At 41.8% G+C, this 10686-nt stretch overlaps 5 protein-coding genes across 5 annotated transcripts; 2 read left to right on the top strand and 3 right to left on the bottom strand.

Annotated features, from left to right (window-relative positions):
- Window positions 1-836: 836 nt before the first annotated feature.
- On the top strand, window positions 837-3549 carry EAE98_008904 (uncharacterized protein; the record flags this gene model as incomplete). Its single annotated transcript, XM_038956527.1, has 4 exons — window positions 837-1357; window positions 1433-1722; window positions 1782-3433; window positions 3499-3549. 4 exons carry the CDS (start codon window positions 837-839, stop codon window positions 3547-3549), a joined length of 2514 nt encoding a protein of 837 aa, XP_038807239.1.
- A 13-nt stretch (window positions 3550-3562) lies between these two features.
- EAE98_008903 (uncharacterized protein) lies at window positions 3563-5442 on the top strand (the record flags this gene model as incomplete). The annotated part of the gene is made up of 4 exons (XM_038956526.1): window positions 3563-3649; window positions 3700-5011; window positions 5066-5202; window positions 5254-5442. 4 exons carry the CDS (start codon window positions 3563-3565, stop codon window positions 5440-5442), a joined length of 1725 nt encoding a protein of 574 aa, XP_038807238.1.
- Window positions 5443-6857: 1415 nt separating this feature from the next.
- Window positions 6858-7108, bottom strand: EAE98_008902 (uncharacterized protein; the record flags this gene model as incomplete). The annotated part of the gene is made up of 2 exons (XM_038956525.1): window positions 6858-6909; window positions 6957-7108. 2 exons carry the CDS (start codon window positions 7106-7108, stop codon window positions 6858-6860), a joined length of 204 nt encoding a protein of 67 aa, XP_038807237.1.
- Window positions 7109-7135: 27 nt separating this feature from the next.
- On the bottom strand, window positions 7136-8279 carry EAE98_008901 (uncharacterized protein; the record flags this gene model as incomplete). The annotated part of the gene is made up of 4 exons (XM_038956524.1): window positions 7136-7207; window positions 7307-7554; window positions 7603-7926; window positions 7982-8279. The coding sequence occupies 4 exons, from the start codon at window positions 8277-8279 to the stop codon at window positions 7136-7138; spliced, it is 942 nt and encodes a 313-aa protein (XP_038807236.1).
- Window positions 8280-9241: 962 nt separating this feature from the next.
- EAE98_008900 (uncharacterized protein) lies at window positions 9242-9532 on the bottom strand (the record flags this gene model as incomplete). The annotated part of the gene is made up of 2 exons (XM_038956523.1): window positions 9242-9403; window positions 9458-9532. The coding sequence occupies 2 exons, from the start codon at window positions 9530-9532 to the stop codon at window positions 9242-9244; spliced, it is 237 nt and encodes a 78-aa protein (XP_038807235.1).
- Window positions 9533-10686: the final 1154 nt, after the last annotated feature.

The following is a 10686-nucleotide window of genomic DNA, read 5'->3' as shown; positions in this document are numbered from 1 at the left end:
CCCAGAAATTCCACTCTGGTGTGAACTTCCCGCATCCCCGGTGAGCTTTGACCACTTGTTCAATACAGTGGATATCGAGCAGAATCAAGTCTGGCTGTTCTCCGATTCATCCCTATCACAACAATTACACGAAGAAAGATTCTCGCAGTCCAAGAAGCCTTAGGTTCTGATATTAATTGACAAGTGCAATCACTACAAATCATGGATAACAGGTTCTGCCGATCTTTCAGCTGATATGAAAGGAGCAAGTGCGCCATTCGATAAGTTATGCTATCATATTCAACAAGCACCGTCGAAACGACGTGCGGGGAAGGTTGCAGGCGGCGAAAGATATGCAATAATCATCGTACAAGTAAAGCCAGGAATAGAAAGACTTGCGTGTTGCGATCACGATCTGGGGGCATGATTTCCACCTTCTCATAAAATCCGACGGAGGGGTGGTCAAAAAGTGGGATGAGTATCGAGTTATACCTTGATTCAATAATGATTATCCTATTAGCTGCTGAATAGTGTCTGATCTTATCTCGGATAATGCTCACTTTCCACTCATCATTCAGCTGTGCAAAAACTTGGTTAGTTTCAATATTCTCAAGAAGCGAAATGCTGTGAAGGCGCTGTTCAGTGGTTCATCTACAGCCGCTTTGTACTGGTTTTGGAGCCGAATACCACCCACACCAAAGCACTTCGCTTGAAGTGGGAGAATTAATCCCCGCCTCACATATCATCTCCGCTTCCAGCCGCCATAAGAAGAGCTTCAACTGGTCTTGTATTTGTTTTCATCTTTTCCTATAACCTACGATCCAACATCATCATCGCATTGTTCTTGGACAGCCATCATGGAGCCCAAAACGGGACTCCATACAGTCACCGCCGAATCTCAAACAGTAGATCTAGAGCTTCAAAAGTTGTGGGATGAGGCTCAGAGCGAATTCCATAAAAATACAAACAGAAAACTAGCATCAATCCCTCCGAGAAAGATCGAGGATGTTTTGGCACAGCTTAAGGAAAAATTCCAGCCCGAGGATGGGGTACAACCCAGTACCAAGTATAAGATCAAAGATGCTATTGGGAAGATTCTAGAATGCATCCAATTCCTTGGCGGTCTAGCCGCAGAAGCCGCATCCACTGTCTTTGCTCCTGCAAAGTTATGCTTCAATGCTATTTCTTTCCTGATTGAGATTCCTCAGAAGGTCGCTGAGGTGTATGAAGGCCTGGGAAACTTGTTCGAAGAGATTACACACGCTATGGCTCTTCTGAATGTTTACAAGGACTATAAGAAACTTGATCGGGAACTCAAAAATGGAATTCACAAGCTCATGGTTTCAATAGTGAGAATTTTCGGTCTAGCTATAAACATGTTAGTTCACTCCTGAAAAGAATACCTCTACAATATCCGTTAGTTTCCTCAAGACTGAAGCTGACACACACTTAGCATCGATGGTGGCAAACTTGTCAAAGTTGAGACTGTATTAAAGGTCACTTTCTTGAAAGATGACTCGGGTGTGAAGGAGGAACTGAGAAATTTTAAAGAATTGATTGCGAAGCAAAATGACCTCACAGGGGTGACTACTTTGAAAACAATCCTCGATAATTCTGCAGGTATTGCTAAAATGCTTAAAAGACAGGATTCAATTTCAGAAAAGCAAAGTCGCATTGCAGACGGAGTCACGTACGTGAAGGATGACGTCAAGGCCCAAAGGAATGAGAAGATCATATCAGATCGTGTGGAGAAAATTCAAGACTCTTGTCGATACACCAAGGATTGGCTAAGTCAAATGTAGCCAATGAGGAACTCAAAGAAATCAGAAAACAATTTCCAGAAGACGGCTTCAAGTGGCTATCTAGAGTGAATGAATACGATGAATGGCTCAGGCTATCATCAGACTCCGCTCCCAGGCCGCCTTTCCGGCTATTGTTCGTGTCTGGGGCAATCAAGACCGGAAAGTCCTGCCTCGTGGCATCAATCGAAGAGGACTTGAGAAACAGAAAAATAGCAAACTTGGCCATTGCATACCACGCTTTCACAGGGGTGGATAGTAAGAGCACCAAAACTGTAAGCAAAGATGATGTGGTCTATGCTTTGAAATCAATGGCCCTGCAATTGGCAACTCAGAGCAAGGCATACGCAGCCGCACTGTCGCAACTTAAAGAAAAAGATCTCCGGATTTCAGATACGCGAGAGTGCTCTGCAGTACAACAATGGTGGGATAAGTTGCGATTCGCTAAAGATCCTGAGAACCAAGAATCTTTGAATATTTTTCTCCTGCTAGATGGACTGGATCAGCTGTCGGAGGATAATGCTGATAAGTTTTTGGAGTTGTTGAGGAAAAGTAGTAGTTCGTTGGGAAAGGAAAGTCGACTTCAACTACGCGTATTGGTTACTGGAATGATTGATTACAATCGTCTAAATTTACACATTCGCATCACCGACCATACTATGGATGATATCAAGTCATTTATCGAACAAGAGTTGAATAGACTCAGTTCTCTTCAAGGTCAGGATATAGAGATGATGCGACTTCGTCAATCTATTCGTGAGAAACTCCCAAAAGTTGCTAAAGGATCATTCTCGGTTATCATCCAGAAATTAACCAGAATTACGGAAGCTATTAAATTTGATGCGTATTCAAATGATATTGAAGCAATTCTGGATCAGGATCCATCCAAAGACCTGGATAAAATGGCACAAAAGATCATTACCGATCTCAACACCTCCCTCAGTGCCCGCGATATTAGGCAGTTGAATGAGATTCTTGACTGGGCTATTTTCGGCTACAAATATTTCAGCATTGACCAAATCAGGGCGGCACTTTGGCTAAGCTCGGGTAAATTGCCCGTGCAACCTTTAGAGAGGAAGTTGAAGGAAAGATTCGGTAGGGTTTTTCCTCACCTGAAAAGAGACACTGTGAGAGTGTGTGATTCAATTGAATCTTTATTTAAAGAATCGGATTCGAGCGTCGTGCCTATGGGGAAAACTTCTGCGTACGACATCGAAAATGCCAAAATAAGCATGACAGTATCTATACATCGAGCCGACCTGTATTCGGTTCAGAGATTCTTTTGGGATCTCACAGAGAAAACTGTAACTGGGAAATTTGATTTCTCCCCCAGTAATTCTGACAACGAAAACAAGATCAAAATCAACTCCACCCAGATCCAAGCCCATTGCCACATAACCGAACAACTCCTAAAGCTCTTGAATGAAAAGCCTAACGATAAAACCGAACCTCTTGTTAATTATGCCCTTGAATATCTTCCTAGCCACATTAGACAAATAAAGAAAGCATTATTACTTGATAAAGGGAAGATAGAGGGGCACATGATTCAAGTTATTGCGAAAAGACTCGTGGATCTCCTTAGTGATGTTGAGGCAATCGAGAAATACTGGAATGCCACAGAAAATATGCACGAATTCTGGTGGGATCCTGAGAGCGTGAGAATCATTCGGGACTTTATCAAGGACGAGAATATAATCGTTCAACTTGAGCCGAGAGAAAGGCGTTGGGTAAAAGAGCATACAAGATCCGAAGAAAAAGCAGATTTTTATAGACCTATCACGTTCATGGTGGCCAAGAAATGGCTGCGGGATCCAAGTCGTACTTGTAACCCTTATCAAGCATATAAATGGGTAGATAGTTTTGTCGATATGGTTAGTTTATGCTACCTTCTCTCTTTTCTGTTTCATGCTGATGAGAGCAGGAAAAATTGAATGCCGACTGTATCAATGATACAAAGATTGACGACTCGAGGTTGGAATCTACAACAGAAGTAGAATTGAACACTGAAGAAGATCCAGAATGCAGAAAGATCCTAAGCCGAGCGACATGGGCCCGGAAATTACTGCACATGACCGAAGACTCACTGTGGTACGAACGTATCGGCCAAACGTTCTTTCAAGCCAATAAATTCACAAAGGCGATTGAGTATTTCGACAAAGCTAAAAGCTTTCCATCCTGCCACTGGACGGTGCATGAATTTCAGGCATTGTCATATGCCGAGTTGAATCAGCTATCTGATGAATCTTGGATGGAGTGTGCCTCCTCTGAGATGGAATTGGCTATCAAAGCACTGAAATCGATGCAAATGGAAAATAATCCGCCAGGGGAGACCCTGAGCCTTAGCGAGGCACTATTTCGAACCTTGACAAAATTTGCTTCGTGGCAGAAAAATATGGGGAAAATCGATGGAGCAATTGCCCTCTACAAGGAAATTCTCGAATTCAATCCTCAGGAGCACAGAATTCGTTCAGATCTTCTTAAGATTCTTTGTGCTGAAGACAAAAATGACGAAGCAAGCAGTGTGATGTTTGAACTCAAAGATTGGGTCTTGAACTCTCAACAACAGCCTGATATGAGGGAGTTCTCCGAATTCCTTCTTGACATAGCTAAGAACTTGGACTTGACTGACCTATTCCGCGGTCAAAATTCTTTATATTATGTCATTAATCTAGCACGTTCTAGCACGGTATCGAGCGAAATTACACTTGAAGCATTCGTCGAAGCAGCAACTCGAGCAGAAAACGAATTACATCGTGCAGTCTTGCTAATTTACGAGGGTCTTTTGATTTCTAGAGGCGTTGAAACGAATTTAGAACAATTTCGACATTCACTCAATCGTTGGAATAGTTGCAGGCACATCCTAAATCTTTTATCCGATAAATCTTTCGAGCATTATGTGCTGCTTCACGCTACTTTGCGGTTTCAATTAATGGCACATTTCCAACTTGCTATCATAAGTAGACAGAACAATCACCATCTACTTAACGAACAGAAATTGTTGGATGCACTAGAAGCCGAGAAAAATGATTTGCCGGTCGATTTAGCTTGGATGTGGAAATCAATTCTTTTATACACCAAAAAGCCGCTACTTGCATCATACTATTCGCAGTTCAAGGACTTCGCCAAAGCACGAAATATGTTCAGAGATGATATGGTCACTGCGATAGCTATATTAGAAGATGACGATCCAGAAAATGATGTAATTGGGTATCAAAGTTTGACATTAATCCTTAGTCACACCTGAGATGATCACAATGCGCTCAGTGCTTGGTCTTTGATATGTCCAGCAGATGCTTTGATACGAAATAATGATGATGGCGATGGTCTAGAAGAACATCCTATTGAAAGTAGCAGAAATGGACCAATATACATGTCATGTGAAGGTGCATGCGGAAAAGAGTGGACATACGCAGATGATTTCTATGTATGCAAATCATGCCATCAAATAACATTTTGTAGCAATTGTTTGGAAAAGTTTAAGAAAAACCGCTTGGCCAGATGGATTTGTCGTCCTGAACATAGTTGGTTACATGTTCCACCATGGAATGACGAGAATGTAGCCGGCAAAGGAATGGTAAGGGTAATGGATGAGTCGGGTAGTCCAAAGGAGGTGAAAATTAGTGATTGGATCAAGGATCTGAAAAGAATCTGGGAGATCGAGTAAGAATGGATGATTAATCGATCTCGTTCAAGAGGTGGGAGCAATTGGAGTTCTTAGAAATTCCAATTCTTCCTTTGTGCGAGATCTTTGAGCGGCAGAATTGACAGTTGGACCGTCGAAATAAATCAATAGAACAGGGGGGGGGGGGGGGGGGGGGAGGAAGGATCATACATTTTTCTAGCTATTTCTCTGCAACAGGCTGATCATCTTTTTCATTACGCGTCAAATATAAAAATTTCTTGGGCTAAAAATTGCGACTTTCTCTTTCTTTTCTCCGTTACTCTTAGTTTGGACCGCTACCCTGATTTATTTTGAATAAACACCATAAGAACCGCCAGACAATCCTTACAAATCTTTTTCATGTAAATAATTATCCTCGTCGTGAGCGACGGTCGCTTCCATAGAGCATATTGAACAATGGCCTGTGCAATAGTTGACCTCCAGGGCTTGTTCTCAACAGTTTTATGATAGGGTTTAGCCCCCACTGCTCACACTAAAATCAATCGGGCTACATCAAATCTAAGATGGATCTAATCTCGTAAAATGGTTAGGGCACGTTCGGCTCGATTTTCTTTTTCTAGGTTAGACCTATTAGGTCTAATATCTTGTTTACCGAACGCAACATGAGGCTCAATATACACTAGCTCAAATAAATGCATTTACCGAACACAATATCGAATCTAATGTATTGTTAGTATGAACACTGAATCAACTTCTCCTTATGTAGTAATCAATAGTAGCCTCTGAAATACTATTAATCAATATATTTGAAAAAATTAACACCACCTGTATATATACACATTCTTTTTATTTATTTTAGACACAAAAATTTAATGGCCATGGACTACTAATTATTCTAGGGCTCTGGGATTTTCAAGTTAGCATGGGTGATAGCCTGGCAACTATGCCTGTCATATCCCCATGCTAGGACAACTCGGTGACTGTATTTAGATCATACAAGGGTGAGATTAAACACTAGGTAAAGTATTCCCTGATTCCGACCGGGTAACATATTAATATGTCAGCAAATTACGGTACGTCGGTAGTGGTGGTTTCCTGGGAGACAAAATTCGAGCCGGAAGGTTGATGAACCACCCGGATGATGCCCACCAGTAAGCCGGCTCACTCACAGCCGAGACTCATTCGTACGACCTCACTAATTTCTCGGAAGCACTTCATTCTTGGGAATATTTTTCTATCTACACAATTATCAAACTACCCACTACTATGACCTCAAAATATTAACGCAAAAACGAGCGACTAATTCGCATCTATACCATTCCATCACCAGCATAAGCCTGCGAGCTGATTGAATACATGAATGAAGAAATAGAGTAAGACCATCGAAACTACTCTCTCATCTCTCCTCCTATGTACATCAGGGCTCCAGTTCGAAATATTTCTGTATCTCAATAACCCTAACTCCCACGTCCAAGATTCCCCAAGAACTGGACTAGAAAGGCACAATATCTATTGACATTAGCAGAATGCACAATACTCGGTCAACCAACACTTACGCAACAGTCGCTACAAATGCTTCAAACTGGCTGGCCGGCGTTCCAAGAGTCACAACGATATATACCAGAATAGTGAAGACCAATACCACCAATACCATGAGCCCACGAGAAAGCTCAAGCAAGAATAAAAGACATATGGGAGCAATGAGCATGCTGGTTAGGACAATCAGCGACAGAATCTAGGCCAAGCCCGACTGCAATTCTTCATCGTAATATGATGTTTGTTCATCGCCTTTTGTCTTGAGAAATTGCTGAGAAGTATCAGCGTTTCATTGTTTTCACTCGCATTTGGGACTACGAAGCAATGTAATAGCACACTCGCAAATAATCGGGAGGAAAGAAGATCTCACCTTTAGAGGCGACCCAGGATACTTGAAAAGATGGCTGCCAAGCACTTCTTTGAAAGGGTTGTCTCTCTCTCTGTTGTTTAAAGAGATGAAGTCATTATGATGATACATGAATTCCTCTGCCTCATTGCCATTGAGACGACTAACGCCGAGGGGCCGGATATTCAATATCCAATGGAAAACCGAATCATAACATCTTTTTGGGGGGCGGTGAAGAGCGTTAATTTTGGCATATGCCAGCAATACCTCATCTGTTTGGATTGTCACTAGTGCTCGGTGATGCATGAATCGGGACTAACCATATTGCTTTTGTTTAGTTTCCAATAGAGACATGAGTGTATCTTTGGTCCATGAACGATACTGGCTCTCATTATCGTCAGATACAACTTCTTCCCTCTCTTGTTCATGTAAGTGTCCCTTCAATCTATAGAACGCCGGTGTGTTCAATGCTGCAAGGTCCTTATCGTCCCTTTTCCGAAGTTTTCGTGCAATATCTGTAAGCTCAATCTCTTTATGAATCAAAATACGAATATGGTTTTCGTGGAATGCACGGAAGATCGCGAAGTCTTTGTGGGTTCCTTGAAAACGAGCAAGCTTTGGAATACCAGTTTCGAAATCCTCCCCTATTCATTGTTAGCTCACATGATTTAATGTGGAATCTATCATCTCGATGCTTACAGATGTAGTCTTTCTTCAAATTCTCCATTAACTCATCGTGGCTAGGCGTATCCTTACTTTTCCTTAATTTCTCTTGGGACAAGGTTCTCTCCGTGTCAGCTGAGGATGTTGTGCTCTCTCTTACAGCATCAGCATACTGATCAGTATTGCGACGACGAATACCCTCGAACTGAAGAGATTGCGAGCTTTTCACAGCCTCGCGCTCAATATCATCGGCAGTATTATCATGTTGTTGAGAAATACGCACTGCTGCTTTCGCGCGAGGGGCTTCCGCAGTACCTTCAAGGTCGGGCTCCATGACGAGATTTAAATACTCGATATATACGAAACGAAATTGAAGACATCGTGAAAATTTCACTTCTTCAAATAGGGAGGCAACTTTGCGGCCCAATGCTCAAGGCTGTAGACCCAGTGCTCTGGTTCATGTCAGCAAAATGCAACACCAGCACACCATCATGACTCGTTGGCGAACAAATGAGAGGGGTTCATTCTTTAGCCATCTGAAGATAACCTCAAATCGTCGCAAGCCTGATTCATTGTTATCTTTATGCGAGCCGATAGGTTAGTTCTTTGTTGGAGAATTTTTAAGTGGTGCGGGAGGTAACTACAAATTTTTCCATCGTGAAGTTTGAGGGTCGACAAATCTACGGGATTGGGGAATGGGAAATGAAACTTTTACTTATTTATCCAATGAAATATTGTGTCCAATCAGAACGAATTCTGAAAACTCGTGATCGCGATGTTTCATTGGGCCAAATTGACGACTTCTTAGAGAGACGGGATGTCCTATTCTACAAGTATAACGCCCGGTTGCTCAATTATGTAAATATATTGCTAGATAAACTGAAATTTATAATTCGAACTTAACAATAGAAAAGTGCCAACTTTTCCTTCTAAATAAAGTGTAAATCCAAAGAAATCCCATCGTCCTCTCCAAGGACGCACAAATAGCTGAAAGTATTAAAAATAATCAATTCATCCACTGACTGTCTCTATAAAGTACACATCATCCCAAATATGACGCCCAAGGCACCGGAGTATAGAATAAACTAGTTTCATGTCTGAAATATCTTCCACAAAACCCCGACCATCATGGGCGAATGCCAATTTGAGATCTTCGAACGAGATGTTTTCAACATAAAATTGAAGTAGAACCATTCTAGCCTGAGTATCTCTATATTTTCATTGAGCATAAGAACTTAATTTATATATAAAAAATTGTGTCCAGTAGGGTCATCTATGTCTCCTTGAAATTATTGTTCAATCGCTTCTTCTCTTCGAGTCACCTCTTGCCAGACCATTAGACCAAGTAACTTGCTCATTCGAATGGACTTTCGCGTCTGGGAAGACGCCGATCCAACATTTATCCGTGGGCGTGGTTTTGAAAACGATCGCATTTGCCTTTTGTTGTTGATCAGAAAACTGGAGCAGTGTTAGAAAGCTAATCATCAAATTATAAAGTAATGACAGTAATACTGGTTTTGGAGGGCCGGATGGCTGAACATCTGGGTAGTTCACCGGTATGTCATTGAATACTTTGCTTGGGGACATTGTGTTGGGTTTCGCTAGGCTGTCGGTATATGAGTATAAATTGATTGACGAATTGAATGCTGATTTCTCTTCCGGAGTCTGTGTGGTATTGAATGTTCTTGGATTTTGCGGATGCGATTCTATTGAAGTTTGGGGAAACAGAAAACAAGTCCAGGACGACATGACTTAATATACTGTCACAAAGCTCCCAGTGATCTTTCAATCAAATTCAGGCCATCACTCAATCTCAGGTTTATGCTTGTGAAAGCGATCATGTTCGTTTTTGGCACGCCGGTTAACTGCAAAGACCAGGTTGAGCTGCAGAAGCAGCTGTAAATATCAAAAGGAGAAGACCAAATTGTGAAGTTATGGAAGCTCACGATGCAGCAAAGAATATGATAAGTTTTGTGGCCAAAACCAGCAAATCAGATCTTCCATGGTGAACAAATACTGACTGTAGTGGGCCCCGTTGAAGGATCCAGGAAAGTAGTAACGTATTTCTGTGTAACAAAACCACAGTTTTCCTTGATAAAGGTCAAATTAAAGGATGTTGAGGCTGCAAGCAATTAATGTACGCTTTGATTATCTATCCATACTATTGCAGTCGGGTTCCTAAGGGCGCTACCACGTATATCCTATGAGCTGTCTGGAAGGGCCTTCTCCAAACAAATCCCGCAAAACATCGTTGCCAAGAGACTGGGTAGCTTCTCTTCCCTCAGAAACCTCGCCCATGGAAGGACACAATCTTGATCACGTATTATTCTTCAAAGGCAACACAATAGTTATAGATAAACGAATTGTGACAGAATTTATGAAGGAAAGAACGTACCAGCTAATTGGTTTCCGGCACGGCACGGCACATATCCGTATCATGGATGATTTACCAGGGCTCAAGTATGAAATGTAGATCATGGACTGGTCATGATTAAATGGGTGATGCCAAAACGCAAGTATTTCGATTTCCTATAGTTCTGGTGGTTTGAAATTGCAATATCACTCCTCCTAGGGGGCTCTTTTGTGGCGCGTAGTATCTTATAAACTTATTCCAAGGCTAGTATCAATACAACAGTATCTGTGCACTTGCTACGCCCTGCTTTAATGGTAGGCGTATTGGATGACCGGGGATACTGACCTACTTTGGCGACGCTAACGTAAAATGAAGCCCTCCACACTCA

Source organism: Botrytis deweyae, assembly GCF_014898535.1.
Source record: "Botrytis deweyae strain B1 chromosome Unknown BDEW_024, whole genome shotgun sequence".
Lineage (NCBI taxonomy): Eukaryota > Fungi > Ascomycota > Leotiomycetes > Helotiales > Sclerotiniaceae > Botrytis > Botrytis deweyae.
This window is presented reverse-complemented; position numbering and strand designations above follow the sequence as displayed.